This window comes from Nothobranchius furzeri, chromosome 5 (genome assembly GCF_043380555.1).
Source record: "Nothobranchius furzeri strain GRZ-AD chromosome 5, NfurGRZ-RIMD1, whole genome shotgun sequence".
NCBI classification, from domain to species: Eukaryota; Metazoa; Chordata; class Actinopteri; order Cyprinodontiformes; family Nothobranchiidae; genus Nothobranchius; species Nothobranchius furzeri.
The window spans coordinates 76,909,114-76,928,460 of NC_091745.1; the positions used below are offsets into that span (position 1 = coordinate 76,909,114).

Below are 19,347 nucleotides of genomic sequence, written 5' to 3' on the forward strand. Positions count from 1 at the left end.
CACTTTTCTATCCATCAGATTATGTATCGACTCGGCGCCTCACATTAAGGAACTGCTCTGATTCCATCAACTGTCAGAGTCCAGCGGCAACACAGGAGTCCAGGAGTCCCAGTCCCAGCCAGCAGGTGCCAGGGGGAGGGGGGCCTGGCACTGAGGGGTCAGGGGGGTGGGGGGGTGAGGTTTGACAGTCCCTCGCAGTTGGCACCGGGGATCTGGGATGCTTTTGGGGAGGGGGGAAGAACAGGGGAGAGGGGCTGAGGTAGAGAGATTCAGAGTAAGAGGACGAAGAGACCACAGACCTCGCTTCTTCTGCAGCTTCAGGACAAAAGCTGAGGAACTGAGAAGAGTAGAAGAGAGGGAAAAACAGGATATGAAAAGAACATGACAGAAAGAAATTGTCATTAACCGCCCTACGAAGTTCTCTCTTTCCCTCTCTTCCTCCGTCTTTCACCTCTCTCAATTTAATCTTAAGTCCACTTCAATTTCCCCCGAAGGACGCAGTTCTCCCCTCTTCCCTGTAAGTATTCTCTTTCATTCTCTCGCTTTTATTCTCTTTGTGTTTTCAGCGTCTTGGTGTGCCCCGCTGAGACGATGCCTCTGCCAGACATGAAATCTCTATCAGCTTCAGGAATGCAATCATGAATTAGCGGCCCGAGTTTTGGACTCTTTGCCTTGTAAATAAGGGAAGTTTGTGTTTGTCCGACTGGGAACAGGACAGAGCACTGCGGCGGATTAGTATGCATGACCTCGGCTGTTGGAGCATGTGTGTGTGTGTGTGTGTTTGCACACTGGCCTCAAACAGCCGTCCTCTGGGTGCTCTGCTGCTGGCCACTTTAAATCAATATTGTTAATAAGCTGTGTGCGTGTGCTCGGATGCAGCTTGTGCAGATGCCGCAGCTCTCTTCCATGAGTCCCATCCTTGGTCCTACAGTAACTGTGCAAATGTCTGGTGCCATGTTGGAGGTGTTTGTGTTTGTCCGTCACCACCGGTGTCCTCCGGCGCTGATGCCTCTCTATCTGCTGGGGTTTCTGTCACCATCACTCATGCAAGCCTGGCTCTCCTCTTCTCCCTCTGGCTCCTTGCTCTCTTGTCTGTTTAATTCTGTGTGTCGTTAGCTCCGTCTCCGACTGTGGGTGGGCCTCGGTGACGCTGCCGTCTGAAGGGAGGCCTGCTGCTTCCAGAGCTGCTCACCAGTCTGCCCACAGGCCTCAGATGTCTCTATTTCCTTATGTGTGCGTGCCTCGTATTGTTTCTTTTTCTTGTCTATCAGTAGATTAACAAGCGTCTGTCTCTCTTTCTCTGCCGCGTCTTCTGCAGAGACAGAAGGACAGAGGCCCGTTCCTCCTGGTAGGACGACACCAGGAGTTTCCTCTTTCTCTCTGCTCCCCTACTCCCTCCTCGCCCTCCAGAATGACTCTGCTGGCCTCCGAGAGGTCGCTTCTCATCAGGAACAAGTTTCGCACAGGTGAGGAGCAAGCAGACGTCAATCATGCCAATTTAAAGGAAAACTGCTTTTACTTTTTGCACCCCCTAGTGTGAAACTTACTTCCTTGCTATGCATTTATTGTTTTAACACCTTAAACTGACAGCTGAGATGTCTCCTCAGCTTTCATTAGTGTCTACAGAAGTCAGTCAGCACTAAATCAAACCAATCAGCTGTGCAGGAAACGTGCTGTAAGCAGACTGCAGTTCTGGGATGCCAGTTCCACTTCACTTCACAGCTATCGGCACTCTGAAGTTGCAAGTGCGATATTCTGGCCACAGAGGATGGTGGGGGTCTTAGTGACATTTCGTCAACCCTGTAAAGGGTCGTTTTAGCACATACTGTCTCAAGAAACCAGGGGCGTGTCCAGGGAGTGGCCTGGGGTAGCACATGCCACCCTTAGAATCTGATTGGTCACTCCAGGTGCCACCCTACTAAGTTCCAGTTTAAATTTACTTTACATTGTCGACAAAAGGCTTGGGTTGTAAACTCCAAAACAGTGTGGTAGCATGCACCTTTAACATTGTTTACTAGCCCAGGCCTACAGAACATTTCTGTAGTATTAATATTATTTATTATTTTTTCATATTTACATAAATATTATTTAGAGTCCTACTCAACTCCAGTTGGTGGCAGTAATGCAACAAGAAGTGACTTGCTAACCACCACAAAACTAGAAGATGAAGAGGAAAAAATGGTGATCGTGCAATGTGAAACTCAAAAACTCACTAGAAAGTAAAAAATAAATAAGTAAACGATTTGTGTAAATAAATAAATAAGCATGACCATTGGTGCCACCCATGCATGAACAAGTGCCCCACATGGGCCACCCCATTTTAAAAGTCCTGGACACGGCTCTGCAAGAAACTGATTTAAAACATGAAAAAGTTGCACAGTGTCTCTTAAGGAGTGAAGGAACCGTTTTGCTGCTTCGGCTTTGAACGTTGAAGTTGATCCTTTTCTAGTGCTCCACTCTTCAACCCACACTGTAGCTATGAGATAAACGACAAAAACCTTTTTTTTTCATTCACAAATACCCCAAATCCTTGTGTAAGATTCCCATAAAATCACAAATCCATGAGCAACAATTCAAGTCAACTTTTGGAACAAGTTCCAATGTTTTAGGAATTTAAAGATGATGAGCTAAACCTAAATACTTTATCGTAATCTCAACCGCAGCTGATTATAAATTACAAGTGAACACAAAGAAGCATAATGCGTTTAAAGTTGGTGAGGAAATTGGCGGGACGGATCTGCGCCTGTGGACAGATGTCCCATCTGTGCATATCCCATGTGCATGCATGGCATTTTAATGTGTTTGAATAATGAATCCAACTGAACCAGAGCTAAACTAAAAGTACGGGCTCTTTCTTCGTCTCTGCTGACTGGGGATGAAGAGCACAGTTATTATTCTCGTTTTAGAAATGAGAGGAAGCTAACCTTGAAAGAATGGCAGCTACACTAAAATGATCGGGTTTGATGACTGATGGATTTATCTGTTATGGTCAGATCTTATTTAGATAGAATAAATCATTGGGTTTGCTGATCACTATGAACGAACCCTCTGTGACGTCACACGAAGGTTTCTGAGCTAAACTGACGCCAAATAGGCGGTTCTCACCACCGCCATCTTGGTCGTGTCTCGCATCTTGTCACTAAACTGTGAGCTGCCGTAGGTAGAAGCTAACTCAGCTGACCGAAGATAACTCTGCTGACCGAAGCTAACTCTGCTGACTGACTGAAGCTAACTCAGCTGACTGAAGCTACTGACTGACCGAAGCTAACTCAGCTGACCGAAGATAACTCTGCTGACCGAAGCTAACTCTGCTGACTGACTGAAGCTAACTCAGCTGACTGAAGCTACTGACTGACCGAAGCTAACTCAGCTGACCGAAGCTAACTCAGCTGACCGAAGCTAACTTAGCTGACCGAAGCTGACTCTGCTGACTGAAGCTAACTCTGCTGACTGAAGCTAACTCTGCTGACTGACCGAAGCTAACTCAGCTGACCGAAGCTAACTTAGCTGAACGAAGCTAACTCAGCTGACCGAAGCTAACTCTGCTGACTGACCGAAGCTAACTCAGCTGACTGAAGCTAACTCAGCTGACCGAAGATAACTCTGCTGACCGAAGCTAACTCTGCTGACTGACTGAAGCTAACTCAGCTGACTGAAGCTACTGACTGACCGAAGCTAACTCAGCTGACCGAAGCTAACTCAGCTGACCGAAGCTAACTCAGCTGACCGAAGCTAACTTAGCTGACTGAAGCTGACTCTGCTGACTGAAGCTAACTCTGCTGACTGAAGCTAACTCTGCTGACTGACCGAAGCTAACTCAGCTGACCGAAGCTAACTTAGCTGAACGAAGCTAACTCAGCTGACCGAAGCTAACTCTGCTGACTGACCGAAGCTAACTCAGCTGACTGAAGCTAACTCAGCTGACCGAAGCTAACTTAGCTGACCGAAGCTAACTCTGCTGACTGAAGCTAACTCTGCTGACTGAAGCTAACGGAGGTTGGTGGACCATTTAGCCAGAAAACTGCAGTTGAGTAACTCTGCCTTCTCGGTTGTAAAGGCAAGTTTTTTCCGTTAGCAACTTTGCGCTCACACTTACATTAACGGAGATGTTTTCCTTTTGTACTTTTCAGTTGGTGTGTCAGTGTTGTGAAGTAATTCTCCTCCAGTACAGCAAAGGGCGCAGCACCTTTGTCTCTAGTGTGCTTATTTAGGGAGCCTAAGGGTGTTTCTCTGTGTCAAGGTGCCTGGCCTAGTGAGGCGATGTCTTGCGAGGCCAGGCGCCTTGCTTGCAAGGACACTATCCTTCCTTGGTCAAAGAAAATGGTTAAATGGAACAGACTTGCATCACGTGACCACGGCCTCCACGGCGGTAACGTCACGTGACATAACATTATATTTTTTATGTATTAGTTACAATATAAATATATAACGAGACTTTTACTTTTTAAATTGTGTATATGTTTATTAAATTAAAAATATCAGTGAGTACTACCCGCTAGCCACCAAAGCTGCAACTACGAAGCAACTAACCAACCACAGATAACTTCTTTGGATCTAAAAAAAATATCTTAAATTAGCTGACTTACTTTTAAACTTGAAAATTGTCCCTGAAGTAGCTGCCAGCTTCTGATCCGCCGTCCTTTTGAAAATACTGCGGTGTATTCTGGGTAATTTTTGACCAAGGCTAGGCTACAAGACACCTCCCGTGTATCCTTGCTCAGCTAGCTAAACGGCTAACAAACGGAGAACACACGCCTCGGTAGAACATGAACATTGGAACACGTCTTGGCAGCTCCCAATGACGTATCTCCTAGGCAACCGGGGCGGGGCCAAGACATCAAGGCAAGGTTCCTTGGCATTGAGAAACACCCTAAGTCACGCTCATCTACTTCCGGACCATGGGTACCCAAAAGAACGTAAAAATGACTGCAAGCAGCTAAAAAGGCTATTTTCTAATCCCCACTGCAGATTTCGTCTCTTCCATTTTGTGTTGACTTCGCTTTTGGCCGTCGGAGTTCGCCTCATAATGCCCATAGATGGCAGGAATATTTATTGTGAAAAATTGTGTAAAGTTTTAATTAAATATATTTCAAAAGAAACGGGTTTTTATTCATTTTTCTGAGATCCATTAGCCATGGTTGCCATATTTATTTGGATCATCAAGGTTGACTCCTGCAGGTAACGACAAAACATTTAAGCAAAGCTCTCGTACGCTGTTAGCGCTCTGCACCACTCCGCTTTATTTATAATGCAGTTTATAACAAAGTTGACCATAGTGTTACATTGTGCAACTCGAGAATAAAAGAAAAGTAAAATAACAAGTAATGAATGGATGGATGGATTAAAAAACCAAAACGTTGACAAACCACGCTGTACTGTTGTCTTTGAAAGGCAAACATTGAGGAAGCCCGTCTAATGTGCAAATTTATGCTCCAAATCAGAGTTTTCATCTAAACGTTTACAGATTTAAACCCCGGTAGGTCATCAACGTAGGCCAGCTGTGGTGGCCATGTTGAATTTGGTTAAACGGATATAGAAGTTCATCAATTAAGCATTTTCTTAGAGTTTCAACAAAAACCATCTGATGCTTCATGAGGTAACCCCAGGATAACCGAGATAATCAGTCACCTTTCAGCGTTTTAGTGTTGCTGTGATCATCAGCTGATCCCGTTCACACAGACAGAAAAACTCCTCCTTCTGAGGACTGCAGACCTGCTTACATCTGAGCTTTAACACTGCAGTTCCTCTCTCTTCAGCTGGATCCACACCAGCTGCCTGGTGTGTGTGTGTGTGTGTGTGTGTGTGTTACATCTGTGTAATGTTGCGTTTTCAGCAAGTGTGTTAACAGATCAGAGCATGCCCTGTGGCAGCTTTGGCTCAGAAGTAGCTGCAGTTACATTTCTGTTGTGTATTTCTCACTTAAATGTAATCTGTTATTTTAAAACTAAACCTCTAAAACTTAATTTCACATTCATCTGTAGGTACTGGGGCTGCATGGTGGCGCAGTGGTTAGCACTGTTGCCTCGCAGCACGAAGGTTGCAGGCTCGAAACTCGGCTGCGGCCTTTCTGCGTGGAGTTGCGTGTTCTCCCCGTGCGTGCGTGGGTTTCCTCCGGGTACTCTGGTTTCCCCCACAGATCACAACACGCCCTATAGGTTATAAACTGTAAGTCGCTTTGGATAAAAGCATCTGCTAAATAAATAAACATAAACATAAACATACTGTAAGATCCTGAACATGAGGGGTTTCCATCGCTTCTATATAAGAGGCCTGGCCGTGTTGTGTGCAGCAGAAAGCTCGGCTGTGCACATGTTCATCTGCAATGAAGCACTTAATCGATGCACATGCAGCTGCTGTGAAGCAGGCATTGTAAAGTCTGTTGCAATATGCAAATGAGTTGCATTGTGATGTCATCAAACGAATTAAACCTGGGAAGAATGACTTGTTGCAGATTGGTTCGGCGTCTGCAGCGATGCGGACGCTGAGCCGATCTGTCGTGGTGAAGAGGGAGCTGAGCCAGAAAGCCAGGCTCTCGATTTACCGGTCGATCTACGTCCCAATCCTCACCTATGGTCATGAGCTTTGGGTAATGACCGAAAGAACGAGATCGCGGATACAAGCGGCCGAAACGAGTTTCCTCCGTAGGGTGGCCGGGCTCAGCCTTAGAGATAGGGTGAGGAGCTCGGACATTCGGGAGGGACTCGGAGTAGAACCGCTGCTCCTCCGGATCGAAAAGAGCCAGTTGAGGTGGTTTGGGTATCTGGTCAGGATGCCTCCTGGACGCCTCCCCGGGGAGGTGTTTCGGGCAGGTCCTGCCGGCAGGAGGCCCCCGGGTCGACCCAGGACACGTTGGAGAGGTTACATCTCCAATCTGGTCCGGGAACGCCTTGGGGTCCTGCCGGAGGAGCTGGTTGAGGTGGCGGGGAGAGGACGGTCTGGAGCGCCCTAGTTGGGATGCTGCCCCCACGACCCGGACCCTGATAAGCGGAGGAAGACGACGAAGAATGACTTGTTCAGATTTTTGTATCGTTAATATAAAAGAAGAACATTTAACAAACAAAACCTGACGTAACGCTGAGCTTTAAGGGTCTGATGGTTTCCGCATGCGTTTATGAATGAAACGTTTTACTGATGAGACAGAAACCTCACCCAGCTTTCAGGATGAAAGCAACGCTCTGTGGCGAGCAGCAGCGTCTCTGCTCGTCGTAACGCCACAAGTTGTAGCGGCGGCTGAGTTCCCAGGCAGCTGTCGTAAATGGCTGCAAAATAGAAAGGTGTGAAAACGACAGTACCTTAGGTGTACTAACAGATGCTGGAAAACGTGATTCTGTAGGCAGCTGCTCTGTTTGAAATCCTACGTGAGCTGGAGAGAGCGATAATCTAATCCGACAGCTTTAGCTGACCTGTGGCGTCAGGTTCTTCCTCCAAAGTAAAGCTTCATTTTCAAATGGGGAAAAGGTATTTGCCTGGTTCTCCCTGCGAGTTTCTCATCCGCGATCATCCTAAATGTACTTTTATGGTTCCAAGATTTTAGATTTATCTCAATAAATCCAGGTTTGGGTCTAAATGTTTACCGTGATCCCACACTAACAGTTATGATATGTAATCTAGAATAAAAGAACTAAAAGAGCAGTTCGGCCTTAGCTTCAAATAAATGAGAAGGAGAGCAAATCCAGATTTGTAAACTTTTGTTGTGGCTTGTCAGAGAGAGCAGGAAGCAGCAGAAATGAGGATGACGTGAGCAGCAGAGGATGTAGAGGGACAGCTGAAGGGGGGATGGGACCAACAGAAATAGATATACTGAGAGATAAATAGTTACTGCCTGCACCCCCGCCTCCTCCTCCTCCTCCTCCTCCACCCGGCTTGTCAGGTCTCTCAGATCTCAGCGTGCCAGAATGTTCCCCAGGCCCGTCCCTGCCCAGCTTCACCTGTTGGCGTGTGTGCTGAATGCTAACGTGTGAGTTTCTGGTGTTTGCATGTCCGCGGACACCCAAGGAGACGCACATTTCACAAGAACTGCAAAGTCAAGGTGGCATCAGTTAGCAGTCTGACATCAATCGGCTCTCACCTTCTGATGGCTCATCAGCAGGAGTTCCGATTCCAGATGTTTCTCTGTCTTTAGCTCATTCTCCGTTTGTGTCTTTCAGTCCTGCAGCTGAGGATTCAAAACCGAAGGCTGAGCGAAATCAATGCGGACTCAGGTTAGTCTTGAATGTATCATTAACCTTGTGATCGAGCCATCTACGCCACCACTGTAGGTTACATTTGTTAGAAATGACGTCAGACTCACCTTCTCTCACTGAAAGATGATGGATTATTGATCCCTCAGACTTTATTGCACATTTGACTTTAGTCTCCTTTATACACGTGCACACACACACACACACACACACACACACACACACACACACACACACACACACACACACACACACACACATATATATATATATATATATATATATATATATATATATATATATATATATATATATATATATATATATATATATATATATATGTAAATGCTGATATAAATAATCTTTGTCTTGACTTTTGGAGTTGATTCTGGAAATATTTAAGCAAACAAAGCAACAGTTATCCGTCATATATATATACATATATGTATATATATGTATATGTAAATATATACATATATATATATATATATATATATATATATATATATATATATATATATATATATATGTATATATATATACATATATATACATATATGTATATATATATGACGGATAACTGTTGCTTTGTTTGCTTAAATATTTCCAGAATCAACTCCAAAAGTCAAGACAAAGATTATTTATATCAGCATTTACTTGTGGAACACTCAAAAACCATTTTTAATGATTGTGTCTGATTCTAACGGGTCACTCTGAGGTCTGAGTCATGCAGGCTGAACATGAAAATAGTCTCCTACACCTATCTCCTGCATTAGCTTCTGATAGAAAACAGACGGTGAAACTCTAGGATTAGAAAACCCTGACAGATCTATGTCACATTCATGGACTCGCCCATCTGGACTCACAACGGGGAAGGCTGTTGTTGGTTTAGCGTCCAGGAAACATCAGAGAACGTCTCGGCTAGTAGAAGCTAACCATTAGTGTTAGCAACTCCACCACACGGCAGAACTCCTCCAGGTTTGCGTTGTTTGTGGAGACAGAACATCAACGTTGCAGAGCAAACAGTCAGTGGTAGAGTCGTGTTGCTGTTAGCCAATCAGAGGAGAGATGTCTAAATATCAGGAAATAAGACTCCAAAACTAGTTTTTTGTGCTCTGCCTCTACTCCAGCTATTCTACTTCCTGAAACAGGAGAAAGCATGCAGAGACAGCGGAAAGAAAAACTTCCTTTTAACAGGATGAAAGCTGCACCAGATCCTGGCTCAGTGTGAGCAGCCGTCTGCAGCGACTCACAGGGGGTTTAAACACTGGATGTATGTTTTCTAACAAACTAAGTTATGAAAACTCCAAATGTAAAAACTGCATTAAACACATAAAAACACCCACGGTTATAAGAAATGTTAATTCTGCTGCTAATGGCGTGTGTGTCACCATGGTAACCATGAAAGCACAATTACAGATGACAGCAATGCCTGTGTTTGCTTTGGAAGTGTAAGATGTGAGAGCATCGCTTTAGTTTGTGGAGTGACACATCGTGACACGCAGATGAACAGTCACATCCAACAGATTCCAGAATCATCAAACTTATGTCGCGTTTGTGCAAAACCCATCAAAGATTCCAGAATGAAAGAGCAGACGTGCAAAGTCCAAGTGACAACATAAAACACACCCATGAAAACCGCTGAAGCCCTGACCTGATCTTCCAAAGACAACTCTTATTTTCAGGTGTGGTTGTTAGACGTGTGCTGCTTGAAGTGCAGAAGCAGGGCGCGCTCACGGCTCCAGGCGCCTCCGAGGAGATTCATGCCGTAACTTTTATCGATGAGAAGCTTCATGCAAGCACTTCCTTAGAAATAATCCCAATGTGCTACTCTGGATTGGAAGAAAAACTTCTCCTTCACATTCCTAACAGGATCTGTCTGTCTAAACAGGGTTGAAGTCTTCCTGCCCTCAAAAACCAGAAAAGAACCAGAGTGAAGTTCAAGTAAGTCATACAGAAAATCTTTTTTTAAATAAAGTCCTTAAAAAACAAAACAAAATAAAATGAAATCCGTAGCTGAGGGTCTGACGTAATGAAGCTTTATTCCTATTGGAGAGGTTCAATAACACCCCTGCATTATTACGGCTGTCTGACCTGATTCCTCCTGATGCAGCGTCCCGCTGACGACGGTGCTGCTCAGAAGTTGCCCCCTGGTGGTCTGAACCCTGAAACGCCACAAGGTGACACCACACTGATGGTGATGTTGCTGTCTCCCTCTTGCTTTACCCTCGCACTCCTGGCTCGGTGCACGATAACTGACCCTCATTCCTCCCCGTGTCAAATCTGCAGTGCCATCTTACAGTAACCGTGGAAGGAAATCAAACGTGTAAATCTTCTCTGAGCACTCAGTGGTTCATCAGCTGTCAGTTAAATCCAAAAGCGACCTTGTCGCGCGCTGTAATGCTACATCACAAGATCTGTGACCGGCTGCACGTGATAAAAACACTAATCTGACAATCACAGCCTTCATTTTCTGCCATTAGTGACAAATCACTCTCTGGTCCCTTCTTATCTCTCCTCTTCCTCCTCCCTTAACCCTGTTATTACAGCATGCGGCTTTTCAAAATGTCCTTAATACTCGTTTTCTGATATTTTTTTAAACATCTGTGCAAATGTGTGCATGCACATCTCCCTGTGGGCAGAGTGTTTACTGTTTTGTGATGCCTCTGCTGGTTTGAGCCGGGCCTGGTTGCCTGTGGAGAAACTGTTGTGCACACTCACATCACATATGTTCTGCAGTCCTGTAGCGTATCTCCCTTCCTTTTCCTCACTCTCTCAGCTGATCTCCCATATGTCCTCTCCATTTTCTGTCCGGAACATCCCTCGCTGTGTCTTCCACCCGTAGAGAGGACCGTATGTGGGGCCCAGAGGCAGAGGAAGACTCGTCCCAGTCAGGACCTCACCGAGAGGACCCAACGACCTCCAGCACCTGCAGAGCAACAGCTAGAGTCCACTGTGTCCCCAGAGAACTGTGAGTCAACATCATCCATGTTTTCCAGTGCAAAACTTTAAAACTGTCTCTAATTTCTTCCAAGGAGCCAGAAGTTCTTGTCATCTTTGAAAGTGGCTTTGATCTTAAGGGTTTTCCATGTTTTTCCTGGAAATTTGTCCTAAGTTTTCTTTATTTTCTGTCAAGTTCTTGGACCTGACCATTTTGTGCAGTTAGTGTTTTAAAAAAAGAGGACAATGGCAGTGGCGTGTCCAGATCTTTTAAAATGGGGTGGCCCAGTTCAGGCACAACTTTGTGCATGGGTGGCACCAATGGTTATGCTTTTTTGTTTTACCCCCAAGCCTTTAGTGGAAATTGAAAAGCCTATTTAAAGGTTGATTAGTGTGGTGGCACCTGGGGTGGCCAATCAGATTCCAAGGGTGGCATGTGCTACCCCAGGCCACTCCCTGGACACGCCCCTGGACAATGGACAACAGAAGAACCACCTGAATGAAAACTCTTTAGAAAATAGTACGCGCATCATCCTCGAGTGAAACCTGCTGTCTGGAGGGTAACGTCATCAAGGGGAGGAGGAGGGGATCTGGAACGGCTATAGCTTCTGCTCCCCTCCTGGAAAGAGCTGAAAGCAGGGGTGGACTGGCCTATCTGGCATTCTGGCACTGTCCTGGTGGGCCGCTTGCCCAGCTTGGGTCGACACCACTCCACGGTTGGTGATCTGCAGAGCATTAGCTACATGGTAACCTGAAGCTAACAAGAGTTTTTCCAGGCGTTTTTAGCAAGAAAAACGCAGTAGAGCGAGGAGTTGTTTTACTGCGTTAGCATGTAGCTAATGTCCCGCTGATCTCCGCCCGTGGAGAATGACCTGATCTGGAAGGCCAGGGCTCCCGGTCACAGCGGTCTGGTCCCGCTTGTAACGATTGGGAACGATTGACTTCTCCCTCTTGTGGACACACAACTTTATTGGTCAACGCTCTGCTCGTGTGACAGGTTCAACAGAGACAAGGGGAGGGGCTTAGGGGAATGTGAATCACGAACGATTTCCTGCTTAATATCATAGAACAGGATCAGAAAGTTACATTTAAGCATTTTCTAAAGCTTGTTTAACATTTTTAAAACTGCGTACCCCAGCTTTAGTGCCAAGTTTTTATCCAAGACCTTTTTGAGAGTGAGTTTGAAGCTCGACGGGCCATTTTTGCACACTTTCAGTGCACTATCCACACGTTTAGCTGTTTTACCTTTATAGTAAAGGTGACTAATCAGGCCTTTTATTGGTATAAAGACACAACACCAACTGGAATTGTTACAAAGAGAAAATGTCAACTGAAACAACATTTTAAAACCCCTTTAAATGAGTTTATGAAGCAGTGATGTTGACTCGAGGCTTTCGCATCATCCAGCTGACAGAATCTCCCTTTCTTAAAGTTTTTGGATCCCGACTCCTTTGCTTACCTTTTGCTCTTGCCTCCTTTCACCATCATTTCCTCAGGTCCTGCCTCTTTCCCCACCGATGTCTTCGAAGATGACATCTCCTCCTCCCCCGTCTCTGAGCACCATAGCTCTCACCAATCCCCGACAATCTCCCCTTTACCAGCTGGACTCCCAGTTGACCAATCATTAAGTGACTGCTCAGCTGCGGGACTGACCCTCAGTCAGAGTCCAAGCCACGCTCAGGTGATTAAAGTGCCCAAACATCTTATTTTAAACTAATATGGTGAATAGAATATTATTAACTGAGGAGTGAGTTCATGATCCGATCTTTGTGTCATAGAGCTGATTTTCTGATTTTCTGCTTTTAGTCTGGTTTGACGTTGCTCCCGGCAACCGTGGGCATCAGACAACCTCCGAGTGTAACGAGGGGTGAATCTAACTCCATGGCAACAACTGGAAGACCAAATGGGATGTATCTGACTTCTCAGGCAACGCCCTTACTGCCAAAGGTAACGAGAGGCTAACGCAGCCTTTCACCGACATTCCCTTTATGTGTAGGATGTTTTATTTGATAAACCATGAAGATCAAACGGTGTGCAGCATTTAAGGAAATGCATTTTCTGGAGATTTTCATCCACAGAAGCGATATTGTAATGAAAGTAAGACTGTGTGCTCCTGCTTGGATCAGGCTAACAGCTGGTGTACAGCTCCAGAGCCTTACGGAGGTCTTTAACCTAACAGGACGGCCACACCTGTGTTTTTATTTAAAAAATATCAACACAACACTGCTGCAAGCTGCTCTGCATTCATTACTGTCCATTTGTACTTGTGGGAGGGCTTGGCGTTTGCCATGCAGGTTAACACATTCCCACACAAGCCGCGTGGGGGGGGGGGGGGGGGGGGGGGTCAGAACCAGCGCCACCGTCATCAGGAGATTTGAGAGGCATTTACATGTATTTTTTGAAAGAATTGAACCTTAAAGAGCAAGTCACCCCCAAATCACATTTTTTTTGCTGATGAACTATATAAAGGAGTGTCTAATCATGCTACAGACACGTGTTGTCAATAATTTGGCAGTTCAGTGCATCTTGGTTAAAATTCAAATATTCTGCCTAAAACTGTCAGTGTTGCGCCGTCGTCAGGGAAAAATTCTGCACTGTATTTGAATTTAAATCTGCCACCGCTATTGGCTAGGAGGTATGCTATGATGTCATCTGGTATATTCTGATGTCATAATGCCATTGTGAGCCTGTGTGTGTGTGTGTATTTGTTAGCGGCTCCGCCCTCTCGGTCTGCCAAGCAACAGCATTTGTTGCATTTTTCAAACATGAAGTGAGAGTGAAGTAAGTTTATTGTAGGGGGTGACTTGCTCTTTAAACACAGGGCAAACAGGCCAAACATTGTAAAATGACTTGACGTTTCCGTTGATGCTCCACATGCTGTTCTCTACGTGCACCGGAAGGACCGCGTCGTGGTTACAGTGTGAGCATGCTGTGTGTTTGCAGACAGCTCGGCCTCCCAGCCCCGCCTGCTCCTCGTCTCTGCCCCCGCCCTTAAACTTTAACCACCTCGCCCACTCGCGGAAACCACGGGACATTAAACCCAAAATGAGAAAGCTCAAATATCATCAGTACATTCCTCCGGACCAGAGGGGAGCGTCTGGAAACGGAGGTGCTGGTAAAACACTCACATTTTCTGCTTTTGTTTGAAAGTAACTGACTTAAACAAGTCAGCGGGTTGCCCTTGCAGGTGAGCGTTTAACTGGACACTGTTTTTTTTTGTTTCAAGTGGGAGGAGCCAAACAGCAGAGCCCCACCCCCACCCAGCCTTTAGACCCGGCCTATTCCCATCTCCTGACACAGCAGCAGGTGTTTCTCCAGTTTCAAATCATGCAGAGCCAACAGCAGCAGCAACTACCACCTCAGCCGCCGCTTCCAGCCGTGTCCAAGTATGCAAACTGCATGAAACGTCAGCTGAGTCGCTGTGATCTGACTTAATCACATCTTCACGTTATCCACAAGCGCTTGGTCTGGGGTTAACAATTCTGTCATTTCTTCAGCGGAGATCACAATGATCTGGTGAAGTCTTCTCGAGCCGCGCCACCCAGTCTCCCCCCCGCCGCGGACATGAGCCCTGCGCCCAAACCTGAGCTTCTTCCAGCCAATCTGGTTGACTTAACGGTAAGAAAAACGTATCCGCTCACAGATTTTGTAGATGATGCAGATAGAAACTGATGAAACTGTGACTTCCTTCTGCTCCCTCAGGTGTCGGAGTTGCGGCAGCAGCTGCGTAAGCGCGGCCTCCCTGTCTCCGGCACCAAGCCTGCGTTGTTGCAGCGGCTTCGTCCCTTCCAGCTTCCGCACGCTTGTCCCGCCCCTGCTCCCATTTCCGACCCTTCCTGCTCGCTGCTGCAACCAAATCAGAGCCCCGGCTCAAGCTCCAGCTCCGGTCAGGACTCGCCCTGCGGCAGCCCGAACCAACAGCTGTACGTCCATGATGGAGGAATTCCTAATGGGATTCTCAGTGACCCAAACAGAGATCCAAACGGCGCTTTGAACGTCGTCCCGAATGCGTTCACAAATGCTGCATCAGTCAGTTTGGCAGGTGAACAGTGCCATCTCACCGGCACTGTCTTCATGGCTCCCGCCAGCACCGCCTCAGGAACGCCGAGTCCCAGTTTACCCATGTCGTCCTCCTCACCCCTGCAGTGTGGGACTCTCTGGAAAGTGGAAAACGAACAGCTGCAGCAGCAGGAACTAAGCATGGGGCTACAGATGAGGGGACGGAGGAGGAGCAGGCCCTCCTCTATGTACATTAGCAATCAGGTGAGGACAGACCAGTCTTTGACCTTTAAATGTTTGGAAAAACTATTCCTGTGTCCGAGTGACTGATGATCTCACGCCTTCAATCCACCAGTCTGGTGAGGGGTCCATTCATCCGTTCCTGCAACAGGATCTAGGATGCCCTAGGGGGAAGACGGAAGCAAATGCACAAACAGAGGTGCTGTTTACTCAGGTAATCACACTAAAACATACATCAGTCTCCAACACCATTTCCTGTTTCATTTTCCGAGACACACTGAACAGCCTTTTGCTGCGGAGCGTCTCTACTGCTCTTGGGAACATGCTTCCATTGCCGGCTGTCAACTAATTTCCCTGTGCTTTCTAATCATGCGGTTTGCTGCCAGCCGTGTGATGTGATTGGCCGTGACTTTGAGCTGCCACTGCAGATTACGGCGAGTCCTGTCCAGACCTCACCTGGCATTCGGAGCTTGGAGGAAGAACTTCAGGAGGCTATCCAGAAGGCACAGGTGAGTCTGCAGCCGGCGGGAAATAAACAAGAAGTTCTCTTGCGCAATAATGTGAGGAGCCCTTTGTCTCCCTTGGCAACAGATGGACCCTCGACAGTCCATTGATGACATCCTCAATGAGCCCATAACTTCTGAAGGTGAGTCTCGCACAATGCATCGGGGATTTATCTTTAACAGCACGTGTATTTCTTCCACTGTCTAATCTTTTTTTACTACACTTCTTCCAGGCTCTCTTAATGTCTCTGATCATAAATCCCCTGCCCACTCTGCCCCCAAGCCTCCTTCCCCTCAAACGCAACCGTCTCTTCAGCAGCACGATGACAACTTCCTGCCCTCGCCTCTCTGCTCTTCTCTCTTGCTGGAGCTTCCTCCATCTCCAGCTGTAATCAACCCAAGCCAGGTTGTCCCCGCTCCTCCTCCTCCTCCTCCAATCTGTATCTCCCCTCCTCCGTCCACGAGAAAGTCACGAAAACGACGGGCTCCCACGCTGTTTGACGCCGCCGACTGGCTCGAAACCCTAACGTCTGGCATCTACCCCCTCACCCCGCCTAAAGCTCCCTTTGTTGAGACGGATTTCAGTCTGGATTCTGATCTGAATGTGAATCGAGTGCTGGATCTGTTGATAGAACAGTGGTGAAGGCACGTGCGTTTGTTTTTTTATGTGTAGTAGCTGTTTTACTGATAGTTATGACCGTAGCAAGACGTTTACATTCTTTTAGGGCACAGCTTCCATCTTCAACAGGCTGTCGGAGTCCCCGGCTCCACGCGACGTCGAGGGCAGGTTTCTTTACAGCCGTCCCGTTAGACTTACCCTTAATGGGACAAAAGTGTTTTCTTCCACCAATCAGGTTCCAGTGCTAAACCAGAGCTAGCTTTGCACCACTTATCTGTTTCATTACTAAAAGCAACAAAACAAAACGGTCCTCCAACCACAAACCTGAACGGGTTTGAATCTGCAACCCTCCGATTACACTCCTAACCCCTGAATCCTTTAGTTTATACATTTTTTCATCAACGCCGGTGCCGAGCTGCGCACACGCGCTGATGGAGACGTTTTCCTTTCAGACTTCTCCGTTGCCTGGGGAGTGTTGCAATGACATTCCCCGCCTGGACAACGGAGGGCGTGCTGCTTTTCCTGTGGGGTTCTGTCACCGCTGCGTCCCGTCTCTGCTCTCCAATAGCGCGTTTAAAGCCTTAGTGGCAAATCTGCTAAACGAGCTAGCTTTTAAACACAAACAGCCACAGATCTCTCACCCCTTCCGTCAGCTATCATTACTACAGTAAACGAGAGAGCGCTAACCATCAGTCGCAGTTTTCTAGCTTCAAACGTCTTTTGTTTTTCACAACTTCAAATGGTGTTTTTCTTTTTGGGCCTCTGCTAGTTTGTCCTAAAGTGCTGCACGAATGCCCGGTCTACGGATCTGCAGCTGTGCACTATTGTGGAATTCACATGGGGCGTGGCAGCGTTTGATCGAACAGAGATGGCAATGGCGGCATCAACAAGTCAACTCCATGCCCTGATTTTGTTCTGCTCAGTGACTGAACCAGGTTCGATGATTAAAATCATCTGGTTTAGTCGCTGATTTGAAGACAAACACGGCATGGAGATGATTTGTTGATGCCACAGTTTCCATCTCTGTGATTGAATCCGAATGTCTTTATTTCCAAGTTGAAGTAATGGCTCAAAAAATGACATCTCAATCGTGCCAACAATATTGTATTATACATTGTGCCCATCATTGCTCTGGAAGTGGAAAATAGCACGATACAGGGCCTTTAAATGACTATTCACATATGGGTTCAGTTGTTTTCATATCACCATCAGGCATTTGTGCCTTCACGGTGATCCTCTACAGCAGGGGTGCCCAACCCTGGTCCTCGAGGGCCGGTATCCAGCATGTTTTACTTTTAATTCGGCTTCAACACACCTGATTTCAATCAGCAGGTAATTAATAGGCTTCTGCAGAGCCTGATGAGATGCTGCACAGGTGATTCAACCAGTTAATCAAGTGCGTTGGAACAGAAAAACCGCAGGGGTGCCCAATCCTGGTTCTGGAGGGACCAGGATTGGGCACCCCTGCTCTACAGAAACCCAGAGTAAACGTGAATGAATATCAAACATTACCTGAAAGTGATGTTTTAAGCGGTGTAAAGAGATTTGTGGAAAACCAAGTCTTTCTTTTTTTTGAAGAGCCTGGTAAGAACCAACTATAATACTGGGCCGGTCTAGGACCGGATCCTTTTTGGTGGATAAACCCTTAATAAGAACAAAAACATACCTTTGTGGCCTTCTATTAAGATGCTGCTTTTCAAAAGCACATCATCAATCAATTAAAGAAAAGCTGTTGTTGTGTTTGGTTAACATCCCCGATTGGGCGGGGAGGGATAACAGTTCTAATGAACCTCCGTGAGTCGGAGCCATTCAGAGTGTTTAAAAACCAGACAGAACTCACAGCTTGTGTGTGGCTCCAGACCTTTACCCCGGTGCCAGACGCACAGTGGGCATGCGGTCAGGAAAAAACCTGGCAGAAGCCACAAACAACAGGTGTGTGTGTGTGTGTGTGTGTTATACCCGTAGATGCATAACTGCACCCTCAAGTCCCATGTCATTAATGCCAAATGCAGTCAAATAAGCCAAATTCTGAGTAGGATGGCTGATCCAGACCTCATACCAGACATTTATTATCTTTTCTCTGCCAGCAGGTGAAAAACTCTGCTGCTGTTACCAAATATAATCACCAGAACAACCATTCCTGATGTTGTGATTCTCCAAGAGATCAATCACGCATCCACAAGCAAAATTACTTCACAGTCAAATGCACCAATCAGCCGCATGAGAGTTGCCATATTACTCTGAAAAACAACAAAAGAAACAGGTGGTCAATTTGCTCCCTGATTAACCCCCTCCGACAGCGCTGGCCTCGTGCTAGGCTCACCCTGCTGTCACCAAAGCCCGTTTCAGCACAATTCACAACCAACGCTGAGGCCACACCTGCTCTATTCGTGTAAATCCTTAAACGTGTTACCAGACACTACTGAACCACCGCTGCACACTTCAGAATACAAAAGACCAATATGCAGGTAAGAGCGCCCCCAAGGGGTGGCCAGGGGTGGCCATGACCACCCCTAGAAAAGTGCTGGCCCCCCCAGGAAAAGTCATACTTAATAAATCATATTAATGTTCAGTCAAAACATATATTGATCGTGTTTATTCAAGATATAATTGTAAAACAAAATAAAAATAATACAATTAATAGGTAAAGAAATAATTAGAATAAAACACAAATACATATGTTTTCCGCTGCTTACATTTTAAAAAAGTTTTTATCTCCATAGTTTTTGTGAACACAACAACAGGTGAGTTAACCTGAAAAAATAAATTTGTAAATTAAAATTGGAATAACATTTTAAATAACTGAAATGTACTTTTCTGAAATGTTTGTGTTCGTAAAATTCAAGTAAAATGTTTTGGATACGTA

General features: G+C 46.1%; 1 protein-coding gene across 3 annotated transcripts; it reads left to right on the top strand.

Annotated features, from left to right (window-relative positions):
- Positions 1-385: 385 nt before the first annotated feature.
- si:dkeyp-69b9.3 (myocardin) lies at positions 386-16,731 on the top strand. 3 transcript variants are annotated; one of them, XM_015950362.3, is made up of 16 exons: positions 386-517; positions 1,319-1,466; positions 8,148-8,201; positions 10,072-10,124; positions 10,294-10,360; positions 11,026-11,151; positions 12,617-12,801; positions 12,927-13,067; positions 14,064-14,235; positions 14,347-14,506; positions 14,618-14,738; positions 14,823-15,383; positions 15,475-15,573; positions 15,746-15,868; positions 15,951-16,005; positions 16,096-16,731. In XM_015950362.3, exons 2-16 carry the CDS (start codon positions 1,412-1,414, stop codon positions 16,503-16,505), a joined length of 2,382 nt encoding a protein of 793 aa, XP_015805848.3. In that variant the 5' UTR covers positions 386-517; positions 1,319-1,411; the 3' UTR covers positions 16,506-16,731. The 3 variants fall into 3 exon arrangements, with proteins under 3 accessions (XP_015805848.3, XP_015805850.3, XP_015805849.3); XM_015950364.3 differs by having other exon boundaries at positions 388-517; positions 15,788-15,868; XM_015950363.3 differs by having other exon boundaries at positions 388-517; positions 14,064-14,229.
- Positions 16,732-19,347: the final 2,616 nt, after the last annotated feature.